This window comes from Amphiura filiformis, chromosome 1 (assembly GCF_039555335.1).
Source record: "Amphiura filiformis chromosome 1, Afil_fr2py, whole genome shotgun sequence".
Classification (NCBI taxonomy): domain Eukaryota; kingdom Metazoa; phylum Echinodermata; class Ophiuroidea; order Amphilepidida; family Amphiuridae; genus Amphiura; species Amphiura filiformis.
Window position 1 is genome coordinate 9,758,052 of NC_092628.1, and position 27,003 is coordinate 9,785,054.

General features: G+C 39.2%; 2 protein-coding genes across 2 annotated transcripts in view; one reads left to right on the forward strand and one right to left on the reverse strand.

Moving 5' to 3' along the window:
• Positions 1-22,226, forward strand: part of LOC140148874 (tyrosine-protein kinase receptor Tie-1-like) — a 61,914-nt gene extending 39,688 nt beyond the window's left edge. The window contains exons 13-15 of the mRNA XM_072171077.1: positions 20,004-20,106; positions 20,360-20,459; positions 21,599-22,226. Coding sequence (XP_072027178.1) covers positions 20,004-20,106; positions 20,360-20,459; positions 21,599-21,670 — 275 coding nt within the window. The 3' untranslated portion in view covers positions 21,671-22,226. The remainder of the gene's footprint in view (positions 1-20,003; positions 20,107-20,359; positions 20,460-21,598) is intronic.
• On the reverse strand, positions 7,559-12,518 carry LOC140167880 (uncharacterized). Its single transcript, XM_072191170.1, has 2 exons — positions 7,908-12,518; positions 7,559-7,852 (listed from the first exon to the last, which is right to left on the reverse strand). Exons 1-2 carry the CDS (start codon positions 12,516-12,518, stop codon positions 7,559-7,561), a joined length of 4,905 nt encoding a protein of 1,634 aa, XP_072047271.1.
• Positions 22,227-27,003: the final 4,777 nt, after the last annotated feature.

The window sequence follows — 27,003 nt, forward strand, 5'->3', positions numbered from 1 at the left end:
CAATAAAAGTGGAAAACCCCAAATCATATGTATTTCATGCTGAAATGGCCTTTGGTTTTCGAGAGGTCATAGGTCAAAAACTATGGTTCACAGGAATATGTCAAATAATGTGTCCTCGGCAGTAAAAAGGTTAAATAACAGGGTCGGCTGCGCCTCACCCATTATTTACATTTTTACTGCCTCGGACAAATTATTTGTGTGTAAAGGACACTGCAATACCTTTCATTTCTTATTAATAAATCATGAAAAATCAGAAAGTTGCGCTGGACTTTTGGCAGTCTACTGCATTGTCGTTAATGCTTGTTGATATTTTTTCTCGATGCATTAAAAACCTTAACTTAATGAATATATTGTGACTTTTGTAACAGTGAGATTGTTTCAGAGTCAACTTTTTGGTTTGTATTTTCCACAACAGACGGGGCTGGGGAGACAGAGGATAAAAAGAGTTTTGAAAACGAACTGGCAATCATGACGAAAATTGGACGTCACATAAACATTGTATCTTTAGTGGGAGCTTGTAGATTTGAAGGTAAGCTGGTATGTCTCCCACCCTTCTCCCCTCTCCCCTTTTGTCTTTTATGCTCCCCTTTCTTCTCCTCTCGATATTTTCCCTTCCGCTCCGTCCCCACTCCTCTACTCTACTCTACTCTACTCTACTCTACTCTACTCTACTCTACTCTACCCTACACTAACATGTCTAATTCGTTACCTCTCCTATCTTGGTCATATTTGTATTTCCCTTTAGGAATGATGTACGTAGCCTTAGAACATGTCAGCTTGGGAAATTTAAAACAATTCCTGAAAGAGAGCCGTGCAAGCATTAGCAATCGTAATTATGAGACTGTGTACTTTATGACTAATTTATCACATGCTCAACTTATCAGCTTGGCTTTAGATGTGGCAAATGGTATGCAGCATCTAGCAGATCGAGAGGTAAGCATGACTGACTAGATCGTAGTAGATGGTTCTTCAGCAACAAAATCAATTTGGCAAAAGTGGGAAAACATAGCACCTTGTATTGGTGAAGAGCTTAAACAGTTAATATTATACCCGCATGCGAAGCATGAACGGGTATATTGCCATCCTATTGTTTCTTCTCCTTCTCTCCTCCTCCTCCTCCTCCTCCTCCTCCTCCTCCTCCTCCTCCTCCATCAAACACATCATTCTGTCAAGCCTAGCGCTAAAACTACAAGGGCCCCAGGGCCCATAAGTGGTACACTTATGGGCCCTACCCCGTCGATTTATCATTAGCACATCTTAGCCCCAGAGGTTAAAGGTCACGGGCCCCAGGGGCCCAAATGTGAAAATACAAAGCATGCTGTTTCTCATCAAATGAAGCAGCCTCAGGGCCCTGAGTTGGTACACTGATAGCTCCAGGGGTACTCTATATATACAAGTATACATGAGCCCCATATGTCATATATTATGGGCCCCAGGGCCCCAAATGTTAAAATAAGGGGCAACAGATTGACAAGGCTAGTGCTAAAACTACAAAGACCCCAGGGCCCATATATGGTACACTTATGGGCCCTACCCCGTCGATTTATCATTTGCACATCTTAGCCCCAGAGGTTAAAGGTCACGGGCCCCAGGGGCCCAAATGTGAAAATACAAAGCATGCTGTTTCTCATCAAATGAAGCAGCCTCAGGGCCCTGAGTTGGTACACTGAGAGCTCCAGGGGAACTCTATATATACAAGTATACATGAGCCCCATATGTCATATATTATGGGCCCCAGGGCCCCAAATGTTAAAATAAGGGGCAACAGATTGACAAGGCTAGTGCTAAAACTACAAAGACCCCAGGGCCCATATATGGTACACTTATGGGCCCTACCCTGTAGATTTATCCTTTGTACATCTTGGCCCCAGAAGTCAAAGGTCACGGGCCCCAGGGGCCCCAATGTAAAAATACAAAGCATGCTGTTTCTCATCAAATGAAGCAGCCTCGGGGCCCTGAGTTGGTACACTGATAGCTCCAGGGGTACTCTATATATACAAGTTTACATGAGTCCCATATGTCGTATATTATGGGCTCCAGGGCCCCAAATGTTAAAATAAGGGGCAACAGATTAACAAGGCTAGCTATAAAACTACAAGGGCACTAGGGCTCATATGTGGCACATGTATGGGCCCTAAGTTATAATGTGTCTTCTACCCATTTTGGCCCCACATGTTTAAGGCTAGGGGCCCCAGAGGCCCAAATGTTACAACAAAGGGCCGGTCGTTTCTCAGCAAATAAAGTAGCTACAGGGTTTAGATTTGGTACACTAATAGGTCTTGTATTGTTATATGTATAATATACACATGGGGTTCATATATACATTGTATATATGAACCCCGGTGTCACATAATATGGGCCCCAGGGCCCCAAATGTTAAAGCAAAGGGCCGGCCGTTTTTCACCAAATAAAGCTGCTTCAGAGCTCAGAGTTTGTACACAGACTGCACCTGAGAATTATATTGTTATATGTACATACATGTATGAGCCCCATATGTCACATAATATGGGCCCAGGGCCCCAAACGCTAAAACATAGGGCCAGCCGTAATTCAGTAAATAAAGTAGCTACAGTGCCCAGCTTGAGTCTACTGATAGGACTTGAGAATTATACTTCAACATGTGTACATGAGCCTCATAAGTCAAATATTATGGGCCAGGGCCCCAAAGGTTAAAAAGGGCCGTCCGTTTATCATCAAATAAAGCAGCTTCATGTCTCGGAGTTTGTACACAGATTGCACCTGCGAATTATATTGTTAATAACACCCACCCCACCCCATTCACAGACAATAGCGTATGTATAATAATATAGATGACAGAAACGTTAAGGCTGTTCTATTTAATTTACATACTCCCTCTGAAATAGCCACAAAATAGGCTGTTCCATTTAATTTACATACTCCCTTTGAAATGGCTGTTCCATTTAATTTACATACTCCCTCTGGAATAGCTTTCCCCTAATCAAATTGCATATTGTGAATTTCAATAGCGTATCAGGCCTATAATAATTATAGATGATGATAATTGGAAATACCATGTGTGAAGCGTTAAGGCGGTTCCATTCAAATTACATACCTTTGGCTGTTCCATTTAATTTACATATTCCCTCTGAAATGATCCAAAAATAGCTGTTCCATTTTATTTACATACTCCCTCTGAAATGGCTGTTCGATTTAATTTACATACTCCCTCTGGAATAGCTTTCCCCTAATCAAATTGCATATTGTGAATTTCAATCTATCAAATTGCATAGCTTCACTGTGAATTAGAAAGACTGACAACAGCAACCTAAGTCCTCAGCAAATAAGGACTGTAAGTTTGTGTAAACCGATAACATGTGGGTATAGCCGTATTTGTGTACAAATATATAGCCTTCTAGTTGTTATTGTGTTCTTCTTCAGTTAAAGGCCCATTCAGTGATTTGCTCATCCAGACGATCGAAAAAATCATCAAAGTTCAAATTTTGGTACCTTCATCTTTGCCATAGATGTACTAACATAGCCAGGCGAAAGCTGTGTATTTAAAACAAAATAAGGCATTATACATGAAACTGTAATTTATATACTGACAGTATAAAAATTAGCTACATGTATTTGAATGGGCCTCCAACTTCGTCAATACTACTGTTTTCTTCATTTTTTGCTAAACTTTTACATTTCAAAAATACCAAATGACAATTTGAATGACATATCCTTCACTTTTAAGTAATTTATAAACAACTTTATTTTTTGACAATTTTAGTGGGATCACTGAATGGGTGTTTAAGCATTATGTAATAAAGTCACACCTAGACAAAATACAGGGTTCAAAAGAAATAACTCCCCCTAAATTTACAAAATATTTCTTTGCATAACTTGACATACATTTGGTTGATTTGAAAAATTTAAAAACCTGTGAATAGAGGAATCGTTTTGATACCCTCCCAATTTTCTTCTTTTTGAAAATCATTTTTTGTTGGTCAAAAATTATCACATTTTCCAAAAATGATGCTTTCAGAAAAAGTTGCACTTTTCAACATCCTATACATGTAATGTACAAAAACGTTCTCGATATCAGCGTGATCAATGTAAAGAGTTAGTTAATTTGTCTTAAATTTTATGTATCCGATTACTCAGTCACCCATGCAACCATCTTTCAGTATAAAACAATGATTAATTGACATGAATTTTGACATAAATGGGGTTTTCAGTCGGTGTTTCAAAAATGGTAAAATCACTATAGGAGTAAAGATAAGGTTTGCAGTGTGATGCTTATTTCTTTCTCTGGGTTGAAGAGATGAAAAATTTACTTGCAAATTGTAGACTGAAACAGTTGCAAAGATCTATAGCAACGGCTCTCTTGAATAAAGGCGTACATGACAAAGACGAAATGGCCAACAAAGATTGGAGGTTGGAAGTCGGTATTCAGCCAATTAATTGCATGCAGCAAATCTCTTGTGGCCACATCATGAGTGTTACATCTTTATCCAAGAAAGCCATCATTTTAAATCAAAATGCAAGATGCTTCAACTGACCCAATACAGGTAAATGTTCACCCTTTTGGTCAAATTTATGCGTGGAGAGCTCATTTCTCCTCTCTGGTGATTTGATCATTTTGAAACAACTGCTGATTAAAAACTTCAAAGAAAATCTCATTTTACGCCGAAATTAAGTTCAACAAATCTTTGTTTTGCACTGAATGATGGTTGCATGGGTGTCTGACGGATCAGAGACAGAAAGGTAAAGGAAAAAAACAAAGAATTAAATCAACCTTAACATTAATATCGATAATGTTTTGTACATAATGTGGTAAAATACAACTTTTTCTGAAAGCATCATTTTTGGAAAATGTGATTAATTTTGACCAAAAATATTGTTTTAACAAATGAAACAACTTTGGGAGGGTTGAAAAGCGATCCTTCTTTTCATAGCTTTTTTCAAATCAACAAAATGTATGTCAAGTTATGCAAAGAAATGTTTTGTAATTTTAAGGGGGGAGTTATTTCTTTGGAACCCTGTAGTTCCAAGTTATTTCTAATAGCAACAAAAAAAAGATATAAGAACACTAGTCCAGCATTGCAAGTACCTTGTTACATGCCATTCAGACAATGTAGTGTTTATGCTTAGCTTGAAAAAATTGTAAAAAAAAAATCATGATTTCGTATCCTGCTTTATTTGGTTTCATTTTTTACTCATTAAGACTTAGGGAAGTAACTATTATGATTATTAGAACATGGGTGTTGGGGATAAAACTACGATGTCCCATACCATGGCTGTCGAATTCCTGGCTACCGAAGCTTGTTACGATCACCACTCGTCACTGATATCGATGAATTACCTTCCTGATTTGAGCCTTAATTATGAGTAATACACTCACCACAGACGCCAATAACACTCTCAGATGAAACTTGGATCTATGTTCTTGCTCCTTTATATAAAAGTAACTCAAACGACGACTTTAAACTTGATTTAACGATATGATGATGTACAAAAAACTTTAGGCTTCCGAGGGAATCCGCAACCCCATTGCACACAAAAATATCACTCCATGTCACTCCAAAACATGTATGCTCACCACCACTGAGGGCGTACATCACAGATTGCAGTGGGAAGGCTGACTAAATGCCATCGGATTCCTAAAAATATCAATTAATCTACTCAATCCAATAATTATGAAACACTTGAGGAAATGGCACTAACATTCCGGCGCCTTAATTTATGCTGCCTGCATACAATTACCTGACAATAAACCTAAAGTGCCATTTACTCGGGCATTTACTATCTATCACATGAAACTCAATAATGAACTCAATTTTTAGATAACAACTCTACTTTTGAAAACTCTAAAAAACTAAAGCAAATCTGACATTTCACCTGGAAGTGTCCATGAATCAACTTGAAATTTGACAAAAATATGTTAATTACTACAAAATTAGCCTGAACAATAATATTGAATCAATCAAGTTTGGAAAATTATCCACAAGCTTTGTACCAATTGGCTTATTTGGCTTCAAATAAAGTATATTGATCATGACTGAACATGTAACTTAACGTACATGTAATTATCTCAGAACTGTCTGTGAAATAAAAACAAAACTAAGTGATAAATCTCACTGACCTTTCTTTTGTGTGTGAGACTACAAGTGTGTTTCTGAAATAATGAGCAACATCTCAAATTTTGAATTTCAAAACAACTTTGATGACTGAAAAGGCTAATAAAAGCACAATATGACTGTTTGAATGAAACAAACTTGACTTTTACAGCTTGAACTAAAATTCCTTTAAATGTGAACTTGTGAAGAAAGCACACACTAATGTTGTTTATCAATTTAGCTCCTGATCAATACTGCAAATTATACTTGAAATTAAACAAATTTACACATGTATAGAACTGCCTGGGTACAGCCATAGCAGCCTTATGGTCTCAAATACTAGTAACTATGGTCATTTATCCACTTGGAAAGTTGGCATGTGCAAATTGTGTTGGAATTTATCCAATAATGGCCCAAAACTGCAAAACATTAATTTTGGATTCCATGTGAAAGTGGTTGCTCACTCCAAATTGTAAAATTTCAAATCCTAAGGCAGGTCACGTGGTAAATGTGGCACTTGATGTTCCTTCGTGGTGATGCAGGTACTAATAGATTGCAGCGCTTCCATGTTGGTCACATCCTGAACAGCACATTATCTGGGCACAACCATGATAATATATTTTGAAACTATTTTGGAGCGTATACATGTAAAATGCTTAGTGTATCACCTGTGCACAACCATAGTGACACCTTTTCACAATGAAGCATACAATGCTAACAAAATTACCTGTGCACAACCATGGTAACTTTGAATTATCACCTGTGCACAACCATGATGATAAATTATTGCATTTAATTTCCAACTTTGCACATTTTGCCAACAAAAATGGGCCTTTTTCATTTCACTTAAAATAATAATAGCTGATCCTTTTTTACACATTTAGTTTCATGCCGTCACTTCTGCAAATATAAATCAGCTATGTCCTTGTGTTGAAAATCTTGGTTCGAATCCAGTTGTAACTACCAACGCTGAAAATTTCAGTTCCTGACACAATCTAGCCATGCTGGTCACTGCTACCCTCGATGTCGATCACACATGCTATCTGTTGAGCTACAGTTGAAATCTCTGGATTTCTCTTGGGGCTTCTGCACACGAGTGATTGATGCCTGTTGAACCTCGATGACTGCTGGTTAACTGGAATCCAAACTGCTGGATGATAACTTCAGAATTTGAGAATTTCATTTCTCCTTCCTGTGAGTCGGCCTTTTGCCAAGTGTGAAGTACTGCAAGTGTTTATGGGACATTTGCTTCCCAAAGGACATCCCGTCCAGGAGGTTACCAGGCGCCTCAGCTCGCCTTATCTAAACAATCTAGAGCAGAAACTTCACAACTTAACATTTGGCTCCACTCACATAATTGGTAATTGTCATATAGTGTTCACTTCATTTGTGCATGAGTTTTGTCACAGTTGAGATTGTAACAATAAAATTGTCACATAGACTTTCTTTCAGTTCATCATCTCAACTTCATCTCAAACATGCTGTGACACTTATTTGCTTTCATTCGCTGTTTGCAGCGTCTTTGTTTCTGGGTACTCTGCTTCAAGTAACAGGCACAATTTAGCCACTGGTCTGACTAATGTTGTAGATCTTGTCTTAATTTCCACCTGTCTAACAAATCCATTCTTGTCTGGTCTGGTTGCTGTCACCTTTCCCATTGGCCACATATTCCTAGGTTTGGATCCATCTACTACTAGTACGATGTCACCGACCTTAAGATTGCTCTTTGGAAAGAGCCACTTCTGGCGCTCTTGCTGCTGTACAAGGTATTCTGATGTCCAACGCTTCCAAAACAAATCAGACATGTATTGTACTTGTCGCCATCTTTTTTTGGCATACTGATCTGTTTTTTTCTGTCAAAGTTGGTGGAAGTGTCGGTTTGCCTTTAAGCAAAAGCAGGTGATTGGGGGTAAGTGCTTCAAGATCTCCCGCATCACTTGAGACTTTAGTAATGGGTCTGCTGTTTACTACTGCTTCAGCTTCACAAAAGAGTGTTTGCAGAGCTTCATCAGTCAACATCTGCTCCTTGGACACAGACATCATCACCTTTCTGATGGTCCTGATCATTCTCTCCCAAACACCTCCAAAGTGAGACCCTGCGGGTGGATTAAATCTCCAATCTACATGATCTTGTAGAAGCTCACTGTGAATCTGTGCTTGATTCCACTTGCGTATTTGTTCTTGTAGCTCCCTTTTAGCACCTACTAAATTTGTGCCGTTGTCTGACCATACTTCCTTGACTTGGCCTCTCCTTGCAATAAAGCGGCGTATTGCACAGATACAAGAATCTGTTTCAAGTGTGTCAGCCTTTTCAATGTGGATAGCTCTAACAGCTAGGCAGGTGAAGACCATGCCGTATCTCTTGACTACACTTCGTCCTCTCTTTACTTCTACTGGTCCGAAATAATCAACACCAACTCTAGTAAATGGTGCTTCTTCTGGGTTCACTCTGGATCTTGGAAGATCTGCCATTTGTTGCTCAGTGACCTTTGCTCTCTGTTTCCTGCAAGTAACACAACTTCCAATTATCCTTCTGGCAGTTGAATTTGCGCTCACTATCCAGAACCTCCTTTGTAAGCGTGACAGCATATGATTACGTCCTCCATGTCCTGTAACTTCATGGATCTCACGCATTACCAGATCAGTTATGCAGCTCTCCTTTGGCAAAATCACAGGGAATTTCTCATCTTCTGGCATAGCAGCTCTGGCAAGACGACCACCGACTCTTAGTAAGCCATCTTTCACAAAAGGGTTCAACTTGGATATTGAACTTATCTTCTTCAACTTCACACCGTCTTTACCTCTTCTGCTACCAGGACTACTAGTCTTGCTTTCCAAGATTGCTATCTCTTGTGGGAATGCTTTTCTCTGTGCAATTCCAATAGCTGCCTTTTCAGCGTCTTGCATGTCAGACACTGTGAGTGGCTGGATACCACCTTTTTGAGTTTTCTTCTCCTGATCTTTGTCTGATGGTTGGTCCTTTATGCTCAAATGAGCTTTCTTTCTTTCTCTGCTCCTCTGAATGAGTTGTTTCTTCACCTTCAGGATCCAAGCGATTGCTTTCTTCAGGCGGTACCATGATGAAAAGTGTTTCATCAGCATTTCCACTCCATTCATTTCATCTTCAACTCTATCCTTCACCTTCTTACCTTTCACTTCATCATCATCCTTCACGTTCACAACAGTCTCTTCCTTCTGACTCTTTGTCTCTTTGCCATCTTGTACCATCATCACATTCACCTTCTTCACTTCCATATCATCTTCCTGAACACCCTGGCCAATATCTTGACATGCTGGCCATTCTTCTTCTCCACTCCAGAGAAACTTAGGACCTTTCAACCAACGATCAGTTGTGAGGAGTTGGTCAATTGAGAGTCCTCTTGAACTATCATCAGCAGGGTTGTCTTTAGTCGGGACATACCTCCACTGCGATGCATGTGAGCCATCATGGATCACTCCAAGTCTATTGGCTACAAATGTCTTGAAGCGTGCAGCCTCATTGTTGATGTATCTCAAAACTGTCATACTGTCAGTCCAGAAGACTGTCTTGTTGATTGGAATATCAAGTTCATGCTGGATCATAGTGTTCACTCTCACTGCAACTGTTGAAGCATTGAGTTCTAGCCTGGGTACTGTTACTTGTTTCACCGGTGCAACTCTTGCTTTGGCAATAACTAAAGCACAGTGAATATCGCCATCTTCATTCTCAGTTCTCAAATAACTCACAGTACCATAGCCCTTCAAGCTGGCATCCGCGAAGTGATGCAATTGTGTTAACTTCACCTTGCCAAAATGTGGTGGCTTATAACATCTGTCAACTGTTAGATGTTCCAACTTTGGTAACTCTGCTATCCACTGTTGCCACATTCTGAGGTGTGCTCCAGGAATTTCTTCATCCCATCCAATCTTGAGCTTGCATAATTCTTGCATCAGTTGCTTTGCTGGTAAGATTGCTGGACTGATGAATCCCAGCGGGTCGTACACAGAACTGACCACTGATAGTATTCCTCTTCGAGTAGGTGGGCGGTCTTTCACTGTTATTTGATATCCAAATTTGTCTGCTTCAGGGGACCACAACATTCCTAGCACTCTTTCTGTGGGTAGATTTTCAGTGTCCAAATCTACGAGTGCCATGTCCTTGGATCTATCTTCCTCAGGTATAGACTGAAGCACTGTGCGGCTGTTGCTTGTCCACTTAGTCAAGTTGAACCCGCCGTCTTTACAAGCCTTCTTTAGATCACTCACAAGATCAACAGCTTTCTCTTCAGATTTAACTGATCTGAGCATGTCATCTACATAGAAATTATGTAGCATAGAACTTGTAACTACTTTGTCGTACTTGACTCCAGCTTCTTCTGCTGTTCTTCTGAGAGCATAGTTCGCACAAGATGGCGACGAGGTGGCTCCAAATAAATGGACCTTCATGCGATAAGTCTGCAAGGGTTTATCTACTTCTCCTTCCGGCCACCAAAGGAAACGCAGTAAGTTGCGATCACTTTCCGGTACCTGAACCTGGTGAAACATACTTTCAATGTCTGCTTTCACCGCAATGCATTCTTGTCTAAATCGCAGCATCACTCCTACTAATGAACTAGTAAGATCGGGGCCCTGTAACAACTCCTTGTTGAGTGAATGTCCCATATAGTTGACTGCACAATCATAAACAACACGCAATTTGTTCTTTCTGGGGTGGTACACCCCATGATGTGGAATGTACCACGTTCTGCCAGATTCACCTATTTCTTCTTCTTCAGGCACCTTCTGGGCGTATTCCTTGTTTATCATGTCATTTACTACAGACTTGTAATCCGCATGAAACTCAGGGTTCTTGGAAAACCTCTTCTTCAGATGCGCTGCTCTCACTTCTGCTTGCTGTCTATTGTTGGGAAATTTCTTGTTGTGATCTTTGAGGGGTAATCCTATCTGGTAGTGACCTTCAATGAGTCTAGTTGTGTTGTTTACATCAGCTAGAAACTGTTGGTCATTCAAACTCTTCTCTGGTAGGTCTTCAGTGATGCGCTCTGTGAAATCATGGTTGAATAACTTCACCAGCTGGTGGTCGAGCGTTTCTTCCACTCTTGTTCTTGTTATGGTAAGCGGTGACGATGATTTATTGTTCATCCCATACACCGTCCAGCCAAGCAAAGTTCTGCAGGCATATGGACCATCATTGCTGCTATGTATCACTTCCCAGGGTTCGAAGACTTGTGGCACATTATTCCCGATGAGCAGACCTATGTGTGCATTTGCTTCATCTTCCAATCTGGTTAGACACACTTTCTCTAAATATGGCCAGCTTGAAATCTGCTCCTGAGTGACAACATGATCCATACGTGCAGGAATTTCCTCCTTGGTGTATACCTTTGGCAGCATCACACTGTTTTTCGTGTCCATGTCATAAATTTCTAGTCCCTGTAGGATTCTACTATTGACCTTCCTGCTTCCAGTCATGGTCTGAATATCTAACGTAGTAGACCTTCCTTTAAGATTGAGTTGCTGGCTTAAATTCTTAGTACAAAATGTAGCATCGCTACCCGAGTCTAAGTATGCATAAGTTTCCACAGTGATTCCTGTAGAACTTGATCTGATTTTTACAGGAATGATGCACGGCGATGAATTATCTCCGGCGCCTGTATGATGACAATGACATACACCAGCATTTGTCACCTTTTCTTCTTTATCCTTGGGTGCTGTGTCTTGCTTCTTGGATGCTGTGTCTAGCCTTTCTAAGTGAAGCACTGTGGGGTGACTTTTATTACACTTGTTGCATGATAATTTATTCGTGCACGCTTTACTGATGTGCTTTGCCTTTTTAAGGCAGCCAAAGCACATGCCTTGCTCTTTCAGATACTTCAGCTTTTGCTCCGCTGGTAACTTCATTAATTTGAAGCAGTTGTCCAAATTATGGTTCTCTTTCTCACAGTAGTTGCAGGATTTTTTATCTGCCTTCTGGTCTGCAGCAGTATTTGCAGCAAAACTTTCATCTGTACTTGTAGCAAAGTTCCTCTTCACTTTAGGCCTGCTATTTGCACCTTTATAATTATTATTACCTTCTCTGTCACTTATTTTCCCAAATGCAGCATTGTTCTGGATTCTTGCTTGTTTCTCAACAAAGAGGGAAAAATCCTCAAACCTAACCGGACGACCCACATCTTCTTCAATATAGTCTACTCTTTGACGCCATCTGTCCTTCATCTTGTAAGGAAGTTTGCCAACAAGCAGTCTAATATTTGCAGTGCTGTGCAGCTCACTAGTATAGCCAAGAGACTCCATGGTATTTTTACATTCCATCAAAAACAAGGACATCTCTTGTAAGCCTGATGAGTCTTCATTGGTGATATTAGGCCACGCCCTCATTTTGGAGAGATATGCTTCCGCAATGCGATGTACATTACCAAATCTCTTCTGAAGCAGCTTCTTAGCCTCTTGATATCCGGTATCATCTTTCATCTGCAAGCAACTTTTTACCAAACTGTTGGCTTCTCCTCTGGTAAACTGCTCCAGAAATAGTAAACAATCTTGACTGTTGGTTCCTCTGTTTTCAATAGTGTACTCAAAGTTCCTTATGAAGGAAGTGAACTGCAGGGGTCGTTTGTAAACGGCTGCAATGTTCGTTTTGGAAGGCTAGATCTCACATGTTGTTCTAGCAGCATCTTGGTAACCACATTGTTGTCAACTTGACTGTCTATTGTCCAATCTTGCTTGCCAGAAATAGGCCTCAATTGCAATGGTGTTGAAGTAGCAATCGGTGGTGCTGGAATTTCTTGTTGTTGACCTCTTGTCAGATCCGGCCTGCTTGGTGCTGGATTTATATGTTGTTTGCTTTTACTATACTGATTGCCAGTAAAGGGCCTCGCTTGCAATGATGTTGAGGTAGCAATCGGTGGTGCTGGAATTTCTTGTTGCTTGCTTTCACTATGCTGATTGCCAGTAAAAGGCCTCGCTTGCAATGGTTTTGTTGTTAAATTGTCATGATGATTTCCATTGTCTGTTATTGAACCGTCAGTTATTTGCCTAGTGTTGGGTGGTGCTGACCGTACTGGATTTTCAAGTTGTTGACCTGGCTGGGGTGGTTGGTGTATTTCAACTTTTACCTCTTTCTTCGTGAGCGTAGGGCTAGGTGCTGTATTGTTTTCACTGCGGTTACAATCCAACCATTCTTGTACCAAGTCCTTGGATTTCTTACCCTCATCCAGTGATTCTTCTAGAGAACTACTACGTTTGTCCTCAGTTTCATATTTCTCCAACGCAAATAATTTGGCGTTTTCAACGTTTATTTCTGTACGCAACTCCAATACCTGACGTTGCTGTTCTAATTCTTTCATCTTGAGTCTTATACCCTCTTCATTTCTTTGAATTTTCTCCTGCAGCTTGTATTCTTCCATCTCAAGTGCTAACCTTTTTTGCAATGCTTCTTCTCTAGCTTCCATTTCTGCTTTCCTGGTAGCTGCGGCAATAATAGCACTTTCCATACTTATTGCTCTGCTTTTTATTGATCTGGAAAATGTGCTCTTTGAGCCTTTTGAGCTCCTATTTGTTGCCATTTTGACTCTTGCTTTTTGTTGACGAGTCCTTTATTTTGTAAATTCAGATGATGTTACCACAGCAAATCGTGTCTGGTACCGTCTGGCTTGCGTACTACATGACCTGTGACCTTACTCACAACGTGGGCAGCTGTAGGCTGCGTGACACATACGTGACAAAATGACACGAAGTTCTAAAATTGTTCTAATTTCACTTGGTGTGCTTCAAAGTTAAATCTAATCTGATACTCAGTTGCCTTATAGCTTATAGCTTCCTGTTGAATATCTTCGAGCATCCTATAACAGTTTTTTGTACTAAAATGTTGGGGATAAAACTACGATGTCCCATACCATGGCTGTCGAATTCCTGGCTACCGAAGCTTGTTACGATCACCACTCGTCACTGATATCGATGAATTACCTTCCTGATTTGAGCCTTAATTATGAGTAATACACTCACCACAGACGCCAATAACACTCTCAGATGAAACTTGGATCTATGTTCTTGCTCCTTTATATAAAAGTAACTCAAACGACGACTTTAAACTTGATTTAACGATATGATGATGTACAAAAAACTTTAGGCTTCCGAGGGAATCCGCAACCCCATTGCACACAAAAATATCACTCCATGTCACTCCAAAACATGTATGCTCACCACCACTGAGGGCGTACATCACAGATTGCAGTGGGAAGGCTGACTAAATGCCATCGGATTCCTAAAAATATCAATTAATCTACTCAATCCAATAATTATGAAACACTTGAGGAAATGGCACTAACAATGGGTCTTGCATGATGTAATGTGCATAATTATGCAAAGAAAGATAAAAAAAAGTCAAAAAAGGATGAAGTTTGAGCCAATTCAGCTTTATATTTCTGCAGTCCTTATTTTTTTCTCCTCCTTTTAGGATACGGGCATGAAATAGATGTACACCAATACTTACTTTTTTGTTTTTTTCCCACAGATAATACATCGAGATTTAGCAGCTCGCAACATCCTGGTTGGACAAGGATTCGATGGTCTCGTTGCTAAGGTGTGTGACTTTGGGATGTCACGTGGCGATGGCGTCTACAGACAACACTCAAATGTAAGCTCGTATAATTCCACAGAATGACAAAAATACATAATGTAAACACCATGAAAACGCAGCATATGGAAAGGTTTGGCTATAAAACGATTCTTATAAACGCATCTATGCACAGTTTCCACCTCGTACCTTCGTAATTTCGTTCCCTTGAGAGCACAGTCTGTGTTTACAGTGCACGGTTGAGTGCACAGCATCATAAGAGCTGTGTGAGCTTCTAGCTGGTGTCTAGTGGAAAAAGGGCACTTTGATTGGTTTTTGTCAAAAAGTGTTCCCTTCATCCAATCAGATTTTTTTTATATCGAACGAAAGCTAACGCTTCCCGCTAAAAACCCTTTTTTTCATTACGTCAACAGATGACGCAATTCAATGTTTATAGCAGGGCGAATGTGGTAAATCTGTTGAAAACAACCTATTCACGAAAATTTTTGACCGCGTGGGCGTGTGCGTTGCCATAACGCTTAGAGTATACACGCATGATTGCGAGTACACGCACGAGTCTCGGTATATTCCAGGAGTCATTGTCACTGTTATTCATAACCTCATTAATATACGCGGTACATGCGATCCAATCATTTTTATTTATTTGCCAAAACGCAAACGCTGAACGCGGTTACTAATATTCGATATTGCACCTCCGCGCCGTTAACGTAAATATTAGTAACCTCCGCGCTCGCCGTGTTGTACGTCGGACAAATTGCGAGAGCGCTGGCCGCCGTATTTGGATTGCGCGCTACCATATTTGCACACATTGTGAATCACAATTATGTTATTGGTCGTCCTGTTTTAGCCTGATCGATTTTTGGTAAGGCTAAACGTAAAGATTGTTTTAGGAAAATTGTGTGTTATTTCGTAAAGTGAAAAGATGAAAGTGACAGTTATGAATGAGGTTAATAATCGGCAATATGTAGGGCATTTGTTTGTATGTCCAGATTATTTATTTATTTATTTATTTATTTATTTATTTATTTATTTATTTATTTATTTATTTATTTATTTATTTATTTACTTATTTATTTACATATTTATTTATTAATTAATTAAATTATTTATTTATTTATTTATTTATTTGTTTGTGTTTTTTATTGGTTTTTCAATAAACTAATTTTTAATTTACATTATATACATGAAACCCATGCAACCAATTAATTGAACCCAACTTATTATATCTTTGTATTTTGTTAGGCACGAGTTCCTGTCAAGTGGACTGCAATAGAGGCATTAACCAAACAAATATTTACTACCAAAAGTGATGTGTACGTATGTTTTTAACATAAACAGTGTTATTTTGATTTAAAAGTATTAAAGTACTTGTGTTGGTGTCCTCTGGACACAGGGTGTTGTGATGCGTCTAGTGCTTTAGCGAGGTAAATTAGTTTAACATGTAGTTTAGTGCTTGCCAATTCTGCTTTCAGCTTCTGCCGCTGGCTAGCCGTTAGGTGAAAAGGGAAGCACGGAAACAGATTGCGTAAGCCTTCTCCTGAGTACATAGCCTCTCCTACATCAAGACTTTTACAGTGCCTCCCAGCGACAACACACGGTAACTGGGTACCCCACGGACCCAGGCAAAACTGTACGGGATCTCGTAGCAACATTGCGCCCCACAGATGCGACGTGCAGGCCCACCGGCGTGTGGACACGCCCTGGCGCCCTTCAACCAAGCCCCATCTATGGGTAAAATAGCTCCACCTATGGGTAAATAGGCGGAAAGACTGATTTCGTAGCCCAGTAAAGCCATCAGCCTAGGAGATGGAGCTCTGATATAAAGTCCCCCTTCCAACACACATTGGGCCAGTGTGGAAGGGTATGCCCAACTAACCAGCATGACAGACACAAGAAGACAAAGGCCCCAGTCCCCAGCAGCTCATTTGCTCCGGACCAAGGTGGCGTTTCGTCAAAGCAAGGAGTAGGGGTGCGAAGAATCCCTGGGTAAGGACAGGCCACCAATGAAACTTGACCATCGCAACATATAATGTGAAACACTGTTGCAGGAAGAAAGACTATTGGAGTTGGAAGAAGAACTTGAATGGGTGAAATGGGACATCATCGGACCGGGTGAAGTTCGAAGACGAAGAGAACAATTTACAGAGTTAAAGAGTGGTCATCATTTCTACCACATTGGAACCAAGGACAAGAGCGAAGCAGGGGTCGGCTTCTTGATATATAAGAGCGTCGCTGGAAATATAACTGTGAAAGGTGTAAACGAACGCCTAGCTCTGCTGACAGTAAATATAAACAAGATATACAACACACGACGATGAAGAGGTGGATATACTCTACGAAGAAACAACTCAATTGCTAAAGAACAACAAGACTCAAGTTACAATAGTCATGGGTGACTTTAATGCCAAAGTTGGGAAAAGAGAGGACGGAGAAGATTCCACAATTGGAAAATTTGGGAGCAGAGAACGAAATGATAGGGGTGACCGACTCATCGAATTCTCAATCAGCAACAAACTGAAAATAATGAACACCTTTTTCAACAAGGCAGCAAGTAGGAAATGGACCTGGAGAATCGGAGATGGAAACACAAAGAATGAAATTGATTTCATTCTCACAGACAGCCCACACATCATTCAAGATGTAAAGACAGTCAACAAAGTGAAATTAGGTAGTGACCATAGGATGGTAATTAGCAAGTTAAAAATCAACACCAGACTAGAGAAGCAAAAACTGCTAAGACCAATGCAAAGCAGCATCAACCTAGAAAAGTTGAAAGAAAAGAGAACAGAATTTCAACTGCAGCTGCAAAACCAGTTCCAACTTTTGGCAGATGAATGTCTAGAAGAGAGGACTTTAGAATCATGGAATGACCAGATAGTAGAAACAACACAAGAACTGGTCATGAATATTGCAGGAAAGAAACCAAAAACTTAACAGACCAAGATATCAGATTCTACCAGAACACTCATGGAGAAGAGAAGATCAATGAAAGCAGAGGGAACAAACATACAGCGTGTTGAATACACAGAAACCTGCAAAACAATCAAGAAAAAGCTACGTGAAGATTATACGAAGTTACAATACCAAGATGATCAAGTCCACAATTGAGGAAACCAAAAACCTATAAGAAACCAGCGCAGGGGAAACAGCCTCCTCGATAGTAATGGTCGAGAAATCACAGACCAAGATCAAATTTTGAATAGAATAGAAGAGTTCTATGAACACTTATATGCCAGTGACAAAGACACAGATGAACCCGGAGAACCACAAGAAGAGATACCCAACGTTACTAATTGGGAGGTACAGCATGCCGTAAACCAAATGAAGAGAGGGAGTCTCCTGGACCTGACAATGTGCTCATTGACACAATTAAAGAAGGAGGGGACGTCATAACCAAAGAATTAGCAAAGCTATATACAACATGTATGCAAAAGGGGAGAGTACCAACACAGTGGAAAGAAGCCACTATGATTATTCTGCACAAGAAGGGGGACAGGCGAGACCTAAAGAATTATAGACCCATCAGTCTTCTCTCAAACTTGTACAAGCTGTACACAAGGATACTAACAAGCCGACTAGAACACATACTAGACGGCAATCAACCAAGGGAACAGGCAGGATTCAGGAAAGGCTTTCAACCATGGATCACATCCACACCATCAACCAATTAAAGGAGAAATGTCAGGAGTACAACATTCCACTATGCGTAGCTTTTATAGATTACGAGAAGGCATTTGATTCTGTTGAAACCAACTCGGTCCTGAATGCACTTAAAGAACAAGGAATTAGCAACGTATACCTAACGATCTTCAAAGACATCTACTCAGATTGCTACAACACAGTCAAAATACACAAAAAAATCATGATAAAGAAGGGAGTGCGCCAGGGAGACACTATTTCACCAAAACTCTTTACAGCCACCCCAGAAGGAATTTTCAAAACACTCGAGTGGAGCCAAAAAGGAATCAACATTAACGGAGAACACATGAGTCACCTACGCTTTGCAGATGACATTGTCACTATATCAAGCAACCTCAAGGAACTTGAAACAGTGCTACAAGAATTGGATGAGGCAAGCAGGGCAACCGGACTAAAATTGAATATGAAGAAAACAAAGGTTATGACAGGAACAAAAACAAACCCAAAGATAGTGCATGTAAAAGGGGTTGAAATTGAGCAGAACGAGGAATATGTATACCTTGGACAACGCTTCTCTCTTCAAGACAAAAACCAAGATTCTGAAATTCGAAGGAGAATTAAAGCCGGGTGGCAAGCCTTTGGAAGATTCAGCACCATCATGAAAGGCAATCTTCCAATATGCCTTAAAAGAAAGGTCTACAACCAATGCACCCTCCCAGCTATTTCATATGGAGCAGAATCATGGACACTAACCTCAAAAATGGAAAGAAAACTGGCAGCAGCCCAACACAATTGTCACAGTCGAAGACAAGACAATCGTGGGAGCTCAACACTCACACATTGGACACCATATGGAAAGAAGCGAAATAGAGGACGTCAACGGAAGCGATGGAGGGACGAGCTGCAACATTACTGGGGAGAAGTGAACTGGTATCAACAAGCACAAAACAGAGACACATGGAGACATGATGCTGAGGCCTTCATCCTGCAGTGGATTGATAATGGCTGAAAAAGTAAAGTAAAGAAACTTTAAAAATTTGAAATTTGGACTTTTTTACATTATTAAAAACTAGTGTTTTGTTTGTTTTGTTTTTTGCTGTTGGAATCTTTTGGAATTCTACTATGGGAAATCGTCACATTAGGTAAATGCATAGTCTTAATCTGTTCTATTTCCAAATTGTCCTATGGGTTTTGTTTGTTTTTGTTTGTTTGTAGCATAGCATTGTAGCATAACACTGCATTGCATTACATTACATTTCCTAACATAAAACAACATAACATAATATTACATAAGATAACATAACATAACATAACATAACATAACATAACATAACATAACATAACGTATCCCAGCAAACACAAAAACGTTTTAAAAACATTAAAATGTCAGGTAGCTTCAGGTTATACAAAGTTCATGAAAACGTTTTAAAATGTTTTGTATGAAAACACACTACAACAATATTTTTAAAATGTTTTCAAAAAATGCTATTGTAAACTATTTTTGCAAACATTTTTTGCCAAATATTTTGTCAACACAAAAATAACATTATGTTTTATACCCTTAATATACCCTTTATATAACCCGACATTTAAACTTTTTCTGACAACCTTTCATGACCTTTTGCGAATGATGTCGAAAATGTGTTTGCTGGGATTGTACTATTTCTTTAAAAGCATTTATAATATAATATTAATGACAAGTAAATACGGAACTTTCCATCATTATTTTATTCCGTTTTCAGGAGGAACTCCATACACCAATCCCAAGATTGGAAATAGGGATCTACCTTTGTATCTCCAAAATAATCACCGTCTAGCTAAACCACAGAATTGCGACGAAACGATGTAAGATAATTTAACCAAAAAGCAAAAGTTATCATAGCCTAATTCCGTAAATAATTATCATACTCGTACATGTTAAGAGCAGCATATTAATAACTGCATCTCATGATCTCAACTCTGCTCATTGTATTTGATCATTATCTTTCTACGGCCGTTAGGACCGGGTGGATCGGTTAGGCTATGCCATGCTCGAGTAGTGTTATTATATCATTTATTTATCTTGCTGTTTTGCACTTTCTCTAACTATTATTTCTAGGTATGACTTGATGTGTCGATGTTGGGCAGGAAGGCCAGCAGATCGACCAACATTCGCTCAACTTGTTAGAGAATTAACTTATATACTGGATGACGAAAAGGTAAGTCTGATTACCACTCACCAGTGTATATACATTCTGTGGTGTCAAAATCATGACAAACCTAGCCATTCCAGCACAGTCTCTACTCCCAAAGTAGTCGAAAGTGCTTTTATAAATGCGCACGTGACCAGATGGCCAGTGTCATATTTGCATTACGTCATTGAAACTCACTGTCAATCACTGAAATGACGACCATTGACGGAGTGGCTACTGTTGTGACCTTGTTTCGTGGCTAGCACTGGCAAGGAACATTGACTGGAGGTTCGATGCTAATTTGCAAGGATAATTGATATCGAGGGAGAAGCAATATATTACTTAACGCATTGTTCCTTTGATGCCGATTTCATTTGCCAACAGGCTAATATTCATAAAAGTGGTACAATGGTTTTAAACAAAGGGGTCTCTTTGACATGAATCCAACTATAAAGTGCATTAATTTGGGTGTAAAGCTTTTTTATACTCGATCGTTTTTGCAGAATATCGATTGTCATGCATGCTCTTTGTTTATACTTCCGGCATTTTAGAGCATCGAGCGCGAGCCGTTCAATTGATACAAATCGCTGCAGCAAATACGAAGTCGCTGTTTGCGAGTTGAAGAAATCTCAACCCTCAACTTTTGATTTGAACAGATTTAATACAATAATGTCGTCTGCAATCGCTGCGATTTGCGTCATAGTATAAATGCAAAAACGACGGGCGATGCATCGCAAAATCTTGCGATTACCCATCGCTTTTCAAAAGCGATGCATCGCAATCGCACGAAGATCAAGTATAAATCCAGCATGACATTGTGATATTTTTAAAGATTGTCGCACTTTCTTTGCCTATTTCTAAAGGCAATTCCAGCAAACTTCAACTTGGAATTCAATTTTGAGACGCAAGTAAAACATTTGATTCAAGGTCTTTGTACTTTTAACAATGAAAAGTAAAATGTTGATAGTACGAACTGTATCCAAATCAAGCAATTATATTTCAGTCTTTCACAAAAAGGAGACAATTGGCGAAAACGTTATAAATACAATAGTGAATAAAAATACCAATAGCTAACATGCTAAAAAATTGCTAAAGAAAACAATAATGACATAGATACATTATGTATCATTAATTTGATTTATTTGTTGTGGATTGTTTTCTTATAGGTGTATGTTATAACCTCAATACGTGGAGTTGACAACTTCCGGTTTGTGAACATCGATCCAGATGACGATTAAGCTTAGCTTGGACCCTACGTAGAGTGACTTAGTATCGGCCTACATACTTGTGGCTCAGTTGATATGAGTTGTACTCAGAGTACTGAGAACTGAGGTCATACCAATCAATTACACTCAGCATTTATTTCCAGGCGTGGATTCTGTTGTGGCGATATATTATTTTGTATCCCGTGCCTTCTATTTGCATTTATTTATTTAATCCAAATTATGGTGTCATTCACCCCGAGTGAGAAATCACGCTCTCGTATCATTTCGATTAGACTATCGTAAAACGTCACAATGGTCTTTTGTAAACAGAGATCTTGTGGACGACGCAAACGGAGGTTTAGTTGTAGCTTGTAGCAGTCACTCAGAGAGATAACACCTCTCTATAAAATCTCCGTGTGTGTCAAGATTTGGACACAACTTGTTAGTTTAGAGCGAGAACAATTCTCGCTAATTATTACTTTGATAATGGAGTTTGTTCTACTCCCAGTTCACTTGTTAGTTTTTATATAACGTTTCATACGGAATGAAGAAGATGTAGTAAGTAATAAATAACTTAAATATCAGTAAATTGTGGTTTATATTGTCTTGTTGTTTGAGTGATAATATTCGTGCTTGGCTGAGTCTGAAAGCCTAAATAAGACCCTGGTTGAACCCCTAGTTCTATGGAGAGCTTTTTATTAGCGCCCATACCAATGCCAAATCTACGATGAAGAGCCGATGAACAGAACTACCAATCTGAGGGACTAGCCGAGACGAGTGAACCAAGACGCATCTACCAAGCCGTGTGATTTATCCTGGTACCTACCTCGCCGCCTAAAAGATTTAGCGAGTCCTAATCCCAAAGTTCTTTATTAGAATTCATATTTTTGAAAGGGGGTCCCGCTCAGTGGCGTATCCGTATCCAAGGGAGCCGGGGGAGTGCAAACTGCACCACACAGACATTTTCAGGGATGAAAATGGGGACGGTAAAGACTAACGTGTCATTTTAATGATTTAAAAAATGATTGAAAATGGGACAAAAAATTGTCAAATGGGGACGAAAACTTAGCTTTGCTTCGCTCACCCAAAGTGCAATATTTTTGCATGGTGGCCATTGTGTGAGGGGGGACCATTTTCACCGTATCTGAACAGTGTTTCTAATTCTATATGGGCCCCATTCATTCGACCTGTTTTTTTTCCTCCCCTTTTCTTCTCCCCCTCCCCTTTTTCCTCTTTTTAGAGGCCGGGCACCCGAAATCCGCACTGCTTAGTACTCTAAAGTGTTCCAAGTATGCAATTTCATATTCTTCCTAGGGACAGACAAAGCGTGCAACTCCATAAAAACTGTACCGCATTGCACATTACACTCGTCAGAAATAAATTTAGATTTTGTGGGCGAATGTTTGTGCGATGAAAGAAATGTGGAACTTCGACAATGTAGCCAAAACGCAAATTGACTCAAATATTCAGTGCCACATGTCTACTCTCACCGGCTCTATAAGATTCGATCCTTCACCTTTATTTGTTTTAAATCAAGATTTCGCGTCTCGAAAAATTGAGGCCATCTTGCATAACGTTTCTTGACCCACAAGGAGTATAGGGGCTTTGCCATTTGGTTTAATGCCATTTGGTCTAATATCCATTTCGTCTACATCCATTTCGTCTAAACCCATTTGGTGTATATCCACTATGTCCAATAATCATTTGGTCCTTTAACCATTTGGTCCGATAACCATTTGGTCCGATAACCATTTAGTCTAATAACCAATAAGTCTAAAACTATTTAGTCTAACAACCATGTAGTCTAATACCCATTTGGTCTATAACCAATAGGTCTAATAGCTATTTGGTCTAATACCCATTTGGTCTACAAACCATTTAGTCTTACAAGCATTTAGTTTTTTAATAAATAGACGAAATGGTATTAGACTAACTGGTTATTAGACCATACGAGTATTAGACCTAACGGTTATTAGACCAAATGGGTATTAGACCAAATGGTTATTAAAGAAATATTAGATCAAATGGTTATTAGACTATATGGTTAGTAGACATACCGGTTATTAGACCAAACAATATTAGACTAAATGGACATTAGACAATATGATTATTAGACTACGTGGCAATTAGCCTTTCTGGTAATAGACCAATTGAATATAGACTAAACGGGAATTAGACGAAATGGTATTAGACCAAGTGGCAATAGACCGGAGTATATAATGTACCCATCCTATTGCTTTTATCACCTTGGACTCAATTGGGTCTCTAATCTACAGTACTATTTCGTGAAATTATATTTAAGCATATGATTGCTCAGGTATTATATGCTTGATAGAATAATAAACTGTCTGACCAGCTAGTATTCTCCTCCGCCGTCAGTGTGATTCCAGTCACTCCACGTACCGTGTTGCGAAGGTGGAGGAGAATATAATAAAGCTGTATTGACGAACACGCATGCGTTAAAATGATGTAGCCTAGGTCGAACAATAGCGTGACCTTGGTTCCCGACATTGCCCCTATGAACTCTAACCCTCTTGATTGAATACAATATCGCTCTTTTAAAAGACACTAATGGAAGAGGTGCGAGTGGAATGTACATTGACAATTATATGAAATTTCTTTAGAATTTCGATCCTTTGAAATCTATGGTGTGATGCAGAGGTACCACGTATGTCTCGTGCATGGCAATACATTTCAAAAATTGTTTTTACCTATTGCTATGGTAATTTGCAGCGAAGTTACGTAATGTTACTAAATCAACGGGACATCGCGCTTGAGTAATGAACCACGATCGAAACAATCACCGCACAAATTATGTGGCACTCGAAGGCATACCAAAATAGCGTGATCCAGTAACCAAGAGAATTGCGCTGTTACATCACTACTTCCGCGGCGAATAGATTATATTTCAACGCTCATCACATTCAGACATTTCATGCACTCATTTGGAGCTATATTGACATTTTTATTATCATTTTATTTTGTTAATGTGATGTATAAGAAACCAATGTGCTCTAACTATATACCGTAATCCACTGACAAATACAATCAAGCCAAAAAGATACTTCAAACAAGTATATTCTATTTTGGAAAAATCGCGTTCCTAGCGGCAAATTTGCGTAAAAGTTGGCAACTAGCTTATTTTTGTAAATTTGGGTATGCTGAACTTGAATCTGTTGTCTGCCAAGCAATATTTTGTCTGCCAAGCAATACCCTCAAAACGATCCCCAAATGACCCCATAGGATCGCAGAGGGGAAAAATTTATTTTATTCCAATAGCACTTTCAAACATGTCAAAGTATGTATCTTGCCCCACGGATCCCAGAAATGTAATGTTTGTGCGTGTACGACCTACCGTTAAGAGGTTATGAGACACAAAAGGTCACAGGTCGATTTGCTTGCTGTGCATAGGCCAGAAGTCAAAGTTGTTCAAATTGTCGTTAAAGTTGAGGCAAATTGTTCTCCTAGCTAAGAGGTTTCAGAAAAAATAGTTTGCACTATCTGCGATGTCTAGTTAGCATGATACACAGCAAAGAGTCAAAATATATGTAGGATTGCACATGATTCCATGGAATTTGTGTTCATTTATCATCTATCTTCTGAACGTGACATCGCAGATGGTAAATAACTATTCTTTTTCTGAATCCCTTGAACTTGAAGAACAGTTTGCATCCATTTTTACGGAGATTGGAGCAACTTTAACTTTTCACCCCTGTATAACATACAAATTTACCTTAGACTGTTGAGCCGCATAACTTGGTAACTATGTGTCCTACACGCAAATATGTTACATTTTTGTAATCTTTAGACCCAGACAAATAATTTGTAGTGAATTTGGAGCATTTTTTATTTTTGCCCCCTATATGAGCATGTAGGGGTTTGGGGTCTTTTTGTAGGGTCACGGGGTTCCAATATAGCTTGGCAGAAAATTTTTTTGAATTCAGCATACCCGAATTAACCAAAACAAACTTGCCGTTTGATACTTTTAAGCATATTTAAAAATATAAAGCACATTTATTTCCCAAATAGAACCAGCGTGTTTTATTACAACAGAAAACAAGAACATGAGTAACACAGTTCTACCACTTCCCGCGATGATAATTTGAAAGAAGGTAATCTCGAATCATGATACAAGTTGTCACCATGAGCTGTGCACTGTGTTCAGTCTTCAAGCTGAAAAGTAGAGTTATTTTAATCTTAAATATATTTTTTATGCTTGACATACCTTATGAAGTGTTTAATGCATACACGGTAAACAGAATATCGTGGGTTTTTTAATGTTTGTATCAGAAATTGGTGTTTTCAGTATTGTTAACTATTATCTTACAACTTTCAATTTTTGTACTCTCATAACAACATTTCCAGAGAAGAAACTTGCATTATTTATGCCTTTAATTAGTGCTTGCAAATGGATCCCAAAGTAAGGTAATGTTGTCATTAAAAACATAAATCTATATAATTCAATGTTCCTAAACATGCTGAAACTAAGATATTTTGGCCATTTTTATACCTTTCATACTGAATTTGCCATTGTTGTATATATTAATATTTGCAAAGATAAAACTGATTTTCTGTTTTTGGTTATGTCTGAACACGATATCGTGGAATAGCCCAAATGCATCAGAATATTTATAGTTTACTCATACAAAATATTTTTCTTTGTGCTTTGTCTTTTAGGAAAGTACATTTACCCCACAAAATCAAACGCACAATGTGATAATTGGATAATTGCTGAAGAAGTTGATTAACTTTCGTCCTACATGAATAATTGTTTTATCGTCTGTAGACGTTAATTATTACCGACCTACAGGAAGTTAAATAATAGTATGACTCAGTCAAAAATTGATGTGATACATAATCACAAAAAAATACCCAATTGTAATAAAGATAGAAATATCTACTGATCCTTTTAACTTTGAATTCGAGCTTCAAATACATGAATTTTTATTAAATCAGATTGGCTCGCTCCTGCCCGCTCGGGCGTGTGGATGTAGTTGGGGTCGGTGTTCATAGTGTAGGGGTGGATGTGGATGTGTTGGTGTGCTTGTTAGGCTGACTAGGGTACTGTGCCTATATAGAACAGCGTCCCTGAATTTGATGATTCCGTACACAGTGGATAAGAGGCTCAGTGTTGAATGGTCACTGATACCACATTCGCCAAATTAACAACACATCAGTATTTTTAAAGCCTCTGTTGGCGCTACATGGGACGGATTCGTCGGTTATTTGCCGGACATTGAAGGAGCAGGCATACATAAGACGCCTGCATGATTATACAGAAATCGGACCCCAAATCGGACCCCAAATCCCACCCAAATCTGTGGTTTTTGAGTGGGAGGAGGCAGAATACGAAGTGTTCTGAACAT